The 12,085-nt window shown below is 37.0% G+C and overlaps 1 protein-coding gene across 16 annotated transcripts in view; it reads right to left on the bottom strand.

The window, feature by feature from the left end:
• The window catches only part of PUM2 (pumilio RNA binding family member 2), a 101,873-nt gene that overhangs the window by 73,181 nt on the left and 16,607 nt on the right, over positions 1 to 12,085 (bottom strand). For 8 of the 16 annotated variants that reach the window (XM_045447628.1, XM_045447626.1, XM_045447629.1 and 5 more), the window contains exon 2: positions 4,080 to 4,148. In XM_045447628.1, the coding sequence (XP_045303584.1) occupies positions 4,080 to 4,130 (51 nt within the window). In that variant the 5' untranslated portion in view covers positions 4,131 to 4,148. Of the gene's footprint in view, positions 1 to 2,062; positions 2,137 to 3,022; positions 3,148 to 4,079; positions 4,149 to 12,085 lie in introns of all 16 variants that reach the window. The other 8 variants (XM_045447623.1, XM_045447624.1, XM_045447634.1 and 5 more) reach the window with 3 other exon arrangements.

Here is a 12,085-nt window from a genome sequence, read left to right as displayed (position 1 = left end):
AGAAAACAAAAGACAGGGTAATTCCCTTGAACCCCACAATGGCGCTTTTCCAGACTTTAATTTTTTCTATTAATAAAAGATATCAGTACTTCTTCATTTTTTCAAATCATACCACTTCCCCCAGATCTTCTCCATTTCTAACACTTTAATCACCAGAACCATTAGATGTCATCACTTCCAGTAGGAAGCAGTACTGTAAATAGTCAAGGCGCTCATCAGTTTATGCTATTCAATCACTACTATATACCATCTTGGGCCAGTTAACCATTCTGAGCTTCAATCTTCTCATCTGTAAGGATAATAATAACGATACTTTTATAGTTTCTATGAGGCTAAAATGAAATAGCGTAAACTGCTTAGAATAGTACCAAGCATATAGCAGACACAAATTAGATCTCTTTGCTACAAAAATAGGAACCTTTTAATATTTATTATAAAACATAACAAACTGGCCAGCAACATTTAACTGGCTGATTATTTTAAAGGACTATGATATTACTATTCAATACAAAAGTCTTATCTATAGTTATTTGCCTTCTTTTCCCAATTCATTTGAGTACCATAGGAGGGACATGAAACAAAGAATAGATGCCTAATACCGTCCCATCCTGCACAAGGAATCAGAACCAAAGTTACACACATGGCTAATAAATGGCAGCAATAGGATCTGAACACATCGTCTGTATAATTCTAAAGCCCATTCTCTTTACACCTACTATCGAAGATGGTTCTTTTCAATCATAGTCTAATTCATCAATATTTCTGAAAATTACCAGCATTAGACCACCACTAGATATAATAAAAAAGCTTAGGGGTGCCTGGGTGGCTCATTGGTTAACTGCCCGAATCCTGATATCAGCTCAGGTCATGATCTCACAGTTCACGGGATCGAGCCCACATTGGGCTCTGCACTAACACTGCAGAGCCTACTTGGGATTCTCTCTCTCCCTCTCTCTGCCCCTCCCCCGCAGGCACATGCATGGCATGCTCTCTCTCAAAAATAAGTAAACATTTTAAAAATTTATATTATCATGATATTCACCCCATATAACGTGGGCATTCATTATGGTGGATAAAGTTTAAGAATTAAGGTAAAGATTTCTGTAGATAAAACTATGATCGTTAAACACTATTTCAAATAGCTGGCTTCTATTCCAGTTATCCTTAACAGCTCAGATCAGAGCTAGAACATTTGAGAGATATATGTAACTCATACAAAGGTTATCTAATACTGTCTTCAAAGAAGTCAATCTTATTCAGAGTCATAGTGATAGATTGGAGAGAAAACAGAAGTCTCCTCCCGTATCCAGCACTCCACTTCACCATACCACCTGGGATCTTAGTGCATAACATTCTTCAAATATTACTGTGTCAGAAAAGAAAGGAGGGGGCATTATTTATCATACTAAGCTTTGACTATTCCCTAAATAATATACATTAACGCAGGGATTTAAAATTAAATTCTAGGTTCCCTAAAGAATTTCAGGCAGGGGTATCTTTCTCCCTATTTAAAAAATAAACAGGAACATACTGTGTGTGTCTATAATAGATTTGTGCCTTTGCACTGTAGTTTTAAAACACTATATTAATGAAGCTGAGTCCAACCGCCTATGAATTAGCTTTGTTCTTTTTAAGCCATATGACACAATACAAATCAGTAAGTCTTTTGACAAAAACATGCTATGGAAAAATATGGAAAGAATGAGTTTATGAATGGATGAATACAGATCTGTTCCCATTTCTGGATGACCAAGTAGAAAAGACTGCCCTTCTGATGGTGGGTCAGTAAAGACATCATGACCTACAAAACCCAGTACATTTGAAAATAGTCCTATATGTAATGCAATATTTGTACATGAGAAATTTACAACAACTTAAGACATAATAAAGAAAATTTGATTTTTGAAGAAAAAGTCAAGAATAGGGCAATCCATTAAAAAAGGATGTCACATTAAAAAATAAACAAGCAATTTTAGAAAACTCAAGAGCCAAAAACTCAGGGCTACTTTTAACTTATTAAAATGAATGAATTCTGGGATAAAACAAAAACAAAAAACCTCACCTGTCAGGAAAGGAGGAGAAGACTGGTGAGAGAGAGACAGGCAAAGAAGGAAATCCCAGAAGGTTCCCTGCTGCCTGTGAGATGAGGAAAGATAGAAAGGCTTGTGGGAGAGAGAACCCAGAGGCAGAAACCTGAGTAGGTTTCTTAGCTATCTCTTAGAGGTAACAGAATTAGTTGGTAAACTGTTAAGAAAAAAAACTTAATTAGTGAATAACAGCTTATTTAAAAATACATTTCTACTGAATGAAGGTCATAGAAGCACTGACCTACTGTTATCTGCCCAAAAGAGCAGGCAGTCTAAACCCTAGCCACTTTCATTCTGCGTTATCTAAAATTTCCATTAAGAAGGCCTAGATTTAAGTTTAGATTAACATACTGTTCAACCCAGCTTGTCTCTTTTCCAAAAACCTCAAATATACCTCCTCCACCCCCAAATAACTAACCAAACTCTTCCAACTACTGTTTCTGATCATGACATTTTTATTTAACTGCAAAGATGTCTTTGCATTTATCAAGTGTTATTTAGAAGGGGAGTGGGGAAACGAGCCAATCTGTAAACATATATACAATGTAGATCTAGGAAGTAAAATGCTGGGGGTCTAAAGAGAATTAAGTTAATGGTGTGGCTTTACTTGCCCTTAAAGAAATCACTGAGTTCAAGTTTGTCACAGATCAGGCTGAAACACTGTTCAAACCTGGATTATTTTGCTTTCTAAAGACCAAAGAAAACAAGTAGCAGGGAACAAAACAGAAGCCTTTTTCAACTATTTCTTTTTATTCACCCACAGTGTAAATAATGCCTAAGTAGCCACTGCAGTGAAGGTGTAGGGGTTTTTTTTTGTTGTTTAACTAAAAAATTATTCCTTCTTTCAAACCTTTCTTAGGGACCAGAATTTTACCTTATACACTAGACTAACAAGTGTACTTTGGCAATACTTATGCTTAAGCACCTTAACTCACCCTTAAATCAGTCCTCTGAAAATGACAAACTCTTTGGAAAACGCTGTTCTGGAGAAGGGAAGGGTTAGCTAGCTGCAGGGTGCCCTCTTGTGGCCCATAGGAGTGACTGGACTCTTTTTCTGCATCTGAAGAGCACAGCATTGGATGGAGTGAGTCTCATGAAGGTCGCTAATCTACCAAAGTAAAATAATCTCCGGGAGCAAGCAGTTAATTACATATCTCATGTCTGTTCACTGTTATGTTCTATTACCAAAGTCCACACTATGTTAGTACTACAGAACATGACAAAATAAAGATGTGACCACAAGGGTTTTCATAATCAATTAGTTTTCTAAATATTCTTTAGGTATATGGAAAACTCAAGCATTTTTTATTCCTTAATTTATGTGATGGTGTAGTTAAATGGGATGCCCCAACAAAAATCATATATTAACAGGACTGATAAAATCTATTAAATTCAGAGTGCTGTGTGCCACTTATTCAAAGCTAACAATCTACAGAAAAGATTAATATAAAACAAACTGTAACAAGTAATAAAGTATGTATAAAGATCTAGGAGAAGTCAGAAGAGGAAGTAATTAATTTTACTGCAGATAGCAATGGGACAACAGATAAGAATCTTTCTCAGTACAGTCTTGTAGAGGATTAGAAGTTTATTAAGCAGTGAACAAGGAGAGATTTTTGGAAGAGAGAATAGTGAACAATCAAGTGTGGCTAAAGCAAACGTCATACATATATAAAACAGCAGGACAAGGATCAAGAAAGGCTCTTTTCTGAGCAAATTATGGTTCATTATCAAAATATAAAACATTATCTAAACCAAGTCAATCAAATCAATTAGATACAATCTCACTAAAAATTACTACTAGAGGTTTTAAAAAAAAAAAAAAAAGGTGAAAATCACCACAACTACAGAATTGTATCATCTGAGATTTTAAAAACCCACATCATGTGGAAGACATAAACACTATTTAAGAATATTTATGGTTTAAAAAAAAAGTCTTAAGGGCTCAAATAAAGTGAGGTATATACATTCTTAGTATTCGTAAGTATTTACCTCTCCCATTCCCCGAGATTCTAATGCAAGAGCTTGAAAATCATGATTCATTTCATCCACAGATCAAACCTGTTGAACAGAAACAAAAATCAGTAGAAAGAAAAATTTAAATAGACTGTATCAAGTATTTTTATATTATATTGCTGCTATTACTGCAATTAGCATGAGCAGAGATATACAAAAACCGATTTCTCTATGAAGATAGATTTCCCTAAATAGAGCACATAACAGCAATCTACATTAAAATTAAAACCCTGGGGTCAAAGGTTCGTGGGTTATTCTGTGTGCCAAGAAAAACCACTAATCTGGGGCGCCTGGGTGGCGCAGTCGGCTAAGCGTCCGACTTCAGCCAGGTCACGATCTCGCGGTCCGTGAGTTCGAGCCCCGCGTCAGGCTCTGGGCTGATGGCTCAGGTCCTGGAGCCTGTTTCCGATTCTGTGTCTCCCTCTCTCTCTGCCCCTCCCCCGTTCATGCTCTGTCTCTCTCTGTCCCAAAAATAAATAAACGTTGAAAAAAAAAAAAAAAAAAAGAAAAACCACTAATGGCTGAGCAAAATAGAAGGTAACAAACAAAGGAAGCAAGCTCAAATACTAAAGTATAGTTAGCCTGTTTTTTATGTTGTTCTAATTATAACATTACTATTTTACATTACTTTAGTTAATATTTTTCAAAATTTCTCAACACTTCCTTATTTGTAGATCTTCTACCACTGATTTAAAACTTTCCCTCAAAATATGTAAGTGATGATCCAGTTCAATCTCAAAGAAACACATAAATTAATCAGCTGTGAGAGCGATTAAATATTGAAATTTCCTTAAGAGTAACTCCTTTCACTTCGCCTTCTACTAAAACTAAAGTGTATGTTTCTTATCTTTTCATTTCTAACATTTTAAATTATCATTCATGTGACAATGTGTTGAGTCAGAAGGTCCTTTGCCTTCGAATGTTAAGTACTGCTGGAGAACACCATTCAACACTGAAGCCACTACAAATTCACAGCCTTCAGCTCTTAGGCCTTGCAATACAATCCTATTAATTTCCCCAATAGGTTCTCTCTCTTTAAGACTCCATAGTATTGGACATTACAAAGCACCCCTCCCTTGCTGTAATAATGTTCTCTGTTGCCACTTTCTCTCTCATCATTTTTCCTTCTACTTTCCAACGTGTCCAGTTGCTTTTTTTTCTCAGCCTTCACAGATCCCCTTGTCTCTTCAACTCTAGTGTTCCTTTAGTCCTCTATCCAAGGTAGTGTCCTCTCTACCCCTTATCCTGAGCAATCTCATCCACTCTCATGGCTTTGAAAACGATATATATGCTTAGGACTCTCACTCAAACATTTGTATTTATAAGCCAAATTTCTCTCTTAAAAATGTCCAAATATCTCCTTCCCATTCCCTGGGCAAAATTCCAACTTTATTCTTCTTCCCCATTTACAGCTTAATTCTTTCCTTTCTTACACCAATATCCAATCACTAATGTCAACCTCCTAACTCACTTAAATCTAACCATTTTCCAGCTGTTTGGTTGTTTACACTACCACCATCTCTTACCTAAATGACTGTAATTCTGTCTTCCCATCATACACTCTAATCTCCAAATGTAATCAGTCATCTTTCTGAACTGTACTTTGTCCATGTGATTCCTACATCTTAATCCTTGACTTAAAGATAAAGCTCAAACTCCTTAAGGTGGTTTACAAGGAAATAGAATTAGATTCAAATTATAGTCTGGCAGCTTAGTAAGTAGCTCTATAACTCTGAACAAGTACCCTAAACTGTTTTCTCTCAATTTCTTCATGGGATGGTAACTGGAGCATCTGCCACATGGCTTACTGTGAATTAGAGAACAGGGTACGTAAGTATTCAAAACTTAGCTAATAAAAGGGCACCTAGCTGGTTCAGTTGGTAAAGTATGCAATTTTTTGTTAAATATTTTTCTTTATTTTGAGAGAGCACAAGTGGGGGAGGGGCAGAGAGAGGGGGATAATCTGAAGTGGCCTCTACTCTGACAGCAGCTACCCCAATGTGGGGCTTGAACTCATGAATCACAAGATCATGATCTGAGGTGAAGTCAGATGCTCAACCGACTGAGTTACCCAGGTGCCCTAAGCATGCAACTCATGATCTCAGGGTTGTAAGTTTGAGCCCCACACTGAGTGTAGACCTTACTTAAAAATAAAATATTTTAAAAAGTCAGCTATTAAAAAAGCTCTTCAATCTTTTCATCAAATGATACTTGAAAAATAAGATATCCATATGCAAAAAAGTGAACCTCAACACATACCTTACACTTTAATAAAAAAACTAATGGATCATACAGCTAAATGTAGTATCTATCATTATAAGACTTCTAGAAAAACAGAACAGCTATGTGACCTAGTGTTTATGAGGTAAGATCAGCATCAAAAGCAGAGTCCATAAAAGAAAAACCAATGTATAAAAAATCTGACTTCGTCAATAAAACAGGCTGAACAAAAGACACTGATAATAATGAAAAGACCACAGACTAGGAGAAAAATATTCGGAAATCACAGATCCAATACAGGACTTGTATCCAAATATATTAAAAAACTCTAACAAAAGAACAAAAGAACAAACAACCCAATCTAAAAATGAGCAACAAATCTGAACAGATACTATTATCAAAAAACTATATGGATAGCAAATAAGCTATTTCTCTTAACCTGTTAGAAAAGCTGGATTCATTAACAGTTCTCACAAAGTGAACAGGTCATTTCATCCTTTCATTAACTTAGGAACCTTTTACTAGATATCTTCAATGTGTTGGATTTTGTTGAGGAAAAAATGAGTTAAAATACAGTCACTGTTCTCAAAGAGTTTAAATGAGTCACAGGCACTTCCTGGTAATTAGAGGTATAGCTCTTATTAACCTAAACACTCTGGCAGATAACTACAAATTCTGGGCAAATACAAAACAATTTGAAGGCAATGGAAACCAAAAACCCAAACTGGAAGATCATCTACACTTAAAAGAAAAGACTGGCAAAGAGTGAGTTTTTTAAATGGCTTTTTCTCCTGAGAACAGGCCTGGGGTTGGAGGTGGGCACCAAAATTCCTACAGAGAATCTAGTCTTAAAAGCTTGAAGAACTAAAGGATAGTTTGGAGCAACCAGAGATGCTGGAAACTGAAGATGGAAGTCTCAGAAAAGAGACAACCAAATTCCGTATAGAAATTCTACTCAGATTTTTAGACAATCCCTGAACTACACATCTGTGGAGCAGACTTTGAGCAGCCTGATTAAGGCTACAGACTTATGTCTGTAATGTCTGCTACAGACTACCACAGAAGTCACAGGAATTTGGAGTTTGAGCCCCATTAAACAAAAACAAAAACTTTCTCAACAGGAACATAACAGAACCGAGAGTACTTTCAATGTATCAATCATAAAGTCTGGAACACAATCTAAAAGTACTAGACATGTACAAACAGGAAAATGAGACCTAGACTAAAGGGAAAAATCAATTAATAAAGACCAAGCCCAAGCTGACCCAAGGTTAAAATTAGCAAGGATCTTAAATCAACTATTGTAACTGTACACAAACATGAAAGAAAAAATATGCTAACAAATTAAAAAATACAAAATTACAACAAAGAAAGCAAACTATAAAAATAACCAAATGGAGGGGCGCCTGGGTGGCGCAGTCGGTTAAGCGTCCGACTTCAGCCAGGTCACGATCTCGCGGTCCGTGAGTTCGAGCCCCGCGTCGGGCTCTGGGCTGATGGCTCAGAGCCTGGAGCCTGTTTCCGATTCTGTGTCTCCCTCTCTCTCTGCCCCTCCCCCGTTCATGCTCTGTCTCTCTCTGTCCCAAAAATAAATAAACGTTGAAAAAAAAAAATTAAAAAAAAAAATAATAACCAAATGGAAATTCTATAACTAAAAAATATCTTTAGGGGTGCCTGGGTGGCTCAGTTGGTTAAGCATCTGACTTCAGCTCAGGTTGTGACCTCATGGTTCAGGAGTTTGAGCCCTGCCGTCAGGCTCTGTGCTGACAGATCAGAGCCTGGACCCTGCTTCAGATTCTGTGTCTCACTCTCTGCCCCTCCCCCACTCATGCTCTGTCTCTGTTTCTTGCTCTCAAAAAATGAACATTTAAAAATATATATATTTTAAAATTTTTCACTGGATGCATCTAGTAACAGATTGGAGATAAAAGGTCAGTGAATTTAAAGATAGATCAACCGAGATTTCCAATCTAGAGAGAGGGGAAAAAAAAGTAATAAAGGAGAAAATGAGGTGGGAAAATTACTTGCAGAAACAATGGCCAGAAAGAAATTCTTTCAAGTTTGATGAAAGCAAAATTCATAGATTTAAGATATTCAGTGAACCCAAGGCAAAACGGGGAAAAAAGAAAATAAAACCCATACCCATAATAAAAATCAAAGAGAAAATCCCGAAAACAGCTAGAAGAAAAAGGTTACCTAAAGGGGAAAAGATAATATGAGTGCCCACTGATTTTGCACTTCAAACAATGGGGACCAGAATACAAAGGAAGAGACTGTAAAGTGCTGAAACAAGAAATAAAAATGCCAACTTAGAAGTTTTTACCTGGTAGAAATATGCTTTGGCTTTAAAAAAAAAAAAAAGATATTTTTAGATAAAAACATTTGTTAGAACAGACTTCCACCTCAAGAAATACTTAAAAAATTTTTTTCAAGCTTAAGGGAAATAACAGATGGAAACTCAGATCTTCAAGGAATGAAGGGCACCAGAAATGGTAAGTATGTGCTTAAGTATAAAGGACTGTTTTTCCCTCTTAATTTCTCTCAAATTCATATGCCCATTTAAAGTAAAAATGTCAACATTATAGGTTTTATTACATATGTAGATGAAGCAATTTACCTGCACCTATAAGAACTCTAGCCCTATCATCAAGACACTGATTTTTTTTTTTTTTTAAGTTTATTTATTTTGAGAGAGTGAATGAGTGGGGGAAGGACATAGAGAGGAGGAGGAGAGAGAATCCCAAGCAGGCTCTGCACTGGTGCAGTGATGCAGGGCTCGAACCCACAAACTGCAAGATGATGACCTGAGCCAAAACCGACTGAGCCACCCAGTTGCCCCCATGGCTCTTGGTTTTAAAGCAAACTCACTGAGATCAAAATATTGTTTTACACACAACATATATACATAGGCATATAAAATTCTGTAGCCATATATATAATACGCGATGTTACATATACTTATATACATTTTGCACATGTATATAATTATCAAGACAAATAAAGGAATCTTGGTCCAAATGTGTTCCACACTTCTCATTCACACAAAGTTCTCCATCTTAACACAAAACAATTTGTTCTAATGTCTAGTATTGTCTGCTTAAATCATCTTTGATTTCTAAATGTTTCTTTAAAATTCCCTAAATTTAGATATAGTCAATTTCATTATTCTATAAATATTTCATAGGATTTCACATATTGCTCTAAATATGTCCTTTATATTCTTTTTCTTAGATTCACATGTGATCCTTCTCTTAAACCTTGTATTTTATATTGTATCTTCTAGATCTCTCATTCCATTACAGCTTCAACTTCTTCCAAGCATTAACTGTTTCCCAAGTCTAATGGCCAATCATCTGGAAGCTACAGAATATTGCCAACATGTTATTAGGAATCATATTTTCAATCATCTAAAGTGGCTTCCTAATATGCAGCTAAGTTTTTAAGTATGCTTCAAATTTAAATCAACATATGCTTTACAAGCTTAACAATATGTGCCTTTTAAATCAACTTATACATTAAATGCATTAAACGATATTAAGCACTGAAGGGCTCAACGTACAAAGATCATACCAACTGCAGTCATTAAAACACTTCCAGGGGTGCCTGGGTGGCTCAGTTGGTTAAGCATCCGACTTCGGCTCAGGTCATGATCTCACAGTTTGAGTTTGAGCCCCGCGTTGGGCTCTGTGCTGGCAGCTCAGAACCTGGAGCCTGCTTTGGATTCCGTGTCTCCCTCTCTCTCTGCCCCTCCCCCACTGCGCGTGCGCTCTCTCTCTCCCAAAAAAAAATAAAATGTAAAAAAAAAAATTTTTTTTAAAACACTCTTCCATGGAACATTTTATTTATCTGTATCCTCTGAGAACACACTGTCCTTATTAAAGTAATTATTCTATTAGGGCCAAAACCTTAAAATTCTTATTATTTAGGATATGGAAATGGCCTTAAAGTTGATTCTTTCTTATTCTGCTTTCCTAAAGAAAGCACAATGGACACATTTTATATCAGACAATATGGTACAATAGAAATAGTATGTGATTAGGTACAGAATGTGAGTTCACATTTTGACTTTTGCAAGTTGTCTAACCTCTAAGCCTTAGCTTACTTAATCTATTGTGAAGATCAAATGAGATAATGTATCCAAAAATGTTTTGTAAACTATTAATAAAAAGTACTCAACAAATATCCATTACCAGCACCACAACTAGACTACTCTAGAAAGAAACAATACTTTCTGAGGCTCTTGTGGAACTCAATGTTTAGGTCTCTTGTGGCTGCTTTTGTTAGCATTTCCTGCCTTGCTGTCAGTTTAAGTATTACTTGACTTGAGGGGCACCTGGGTGGCCTCAGTTGGTTAAGCATCTGAGTTAGGCTCAGGTCATGATCCACAGCAGGCTCTGTGCCGACAGCTCGACAATGTGGAGCCTGGAGCCTGCTTCGGATTCTGTATCTCCCTCTCTCTCTGACTCTCCCCTGCTCATGCTCTGTCGCTCTGTCTTTCAAAAATAAATAACCTTTAAAAAAAATTAAAATAACTAAATAAATATCACTTGACTTGAACATAGTGGTGCTATTTCCGACCTTTTTAATTAGGTTGCTTTTAATTTGCAGTGATCCGTAGCCTCAGATATCCAGGTATGGTAGACTAACAACAGTAAAAACATGCTTTAAGAAGGAAACTACCTGTAACACACACGCACAAAAACGTATTCTAAAAAGTTTCAATGAGCTCCTGGGTGGCTCAGTCTGTTAAGCATCCGACTTCGATTCAGGTCATGATGTCACAGTTTGTGAGTTGAAGTCACATATGGGGCTCTGTACTGACAGCTTGGAACCTGGAGCCTGCTTCAGATTCTGTGTCACCCTCTCCCTTTGCCCTTCCCTACTCGCACTGTCTCTGTGTCAAAAATGAATAAACATAAAAAAAATTTTAATTAAAAAAATAGTTACAATCCTTTTTTAGGAAAGCAATTTAACATCATACACACAGATTCATAGCTTTTTAAAAATTTTTTTTAAATTTATTTTTGAGAGACAGAGCACAAGCAGGGGAGGGGCAGAGAGAGAGGAAGACACAGAATCCAAAGCAGACTCCAGGTTCTGAGCTGTCAGCAAAGAGCCCAATGTTGGGCTCCAACCCATGAGTCATGAGATCATGACCTGAGCTGAAGTTGATCCACTCAGCAGAGCCACCCAGGTGTCCGAGATTCATATCTCTTGAACCAGTTTCCCCAACTTTGGGAATCAATCCTAAGAATAAATATAAATATATAAAAGCTATGTATAAACATGCTTGCAGTATTGTTGCTTGCAGATTACTGACTTCCAAAATTATAAACTGCATAATTGCCCTACAATAGTTAAGTAACACATCTATAAAATGAAATAACACATAACTATTAAAAATATTTGAGTTTGCAATTAAGAAAATGCTTAGACAGGGGCGCCTGGGTGGCTCAGTCAGTTGAGCGTCTGTCTGACTTTGGCTCAAGTCATGATCTCACGGTCTGTGAGTTCGGGCCCCACGACGGGCTCTGTGCTGACAGCTCAGAGCCTGGAGAGTACTTCAGATTCTGTGTCTCCTTGTCTCTCTCTCTCAAAAATAAACATTAAAAATTTGGCGGGGGGCGGGGGGGGGCGCGCCTGGGTGGCTCAGTTGGTTAAGCGTCCGACTTTGGCTCAGGTCATGATCTCGCAGTCAGTGAGCTCTAGGCCCACGTCAGGCTGTATGCTGACAGCTCTGAGCCTGGAGCCTGCTTCGGATT

The sequence above is a fragment of the Leopardus geoffroyi genome, chromosome A3, assembly GCF_018350155.1.
Source record: "Leopardus geoffroyi isolate Oge1 chromosome A3, O.geoffroyi_Oge1_pat1.0, whole genome shotgun sequence".
NCBI classification, from domain to species: Eukaryota; Metazoa; Chordata; class Mammalia; order Carnivora; family Felidae; genus Leopardus; species Leopardus geoffroyi.
Note: the sequence above shows the minus strand (reverse complement) of the source record. Positions and strands in the feature narration are given on the sequence as shown.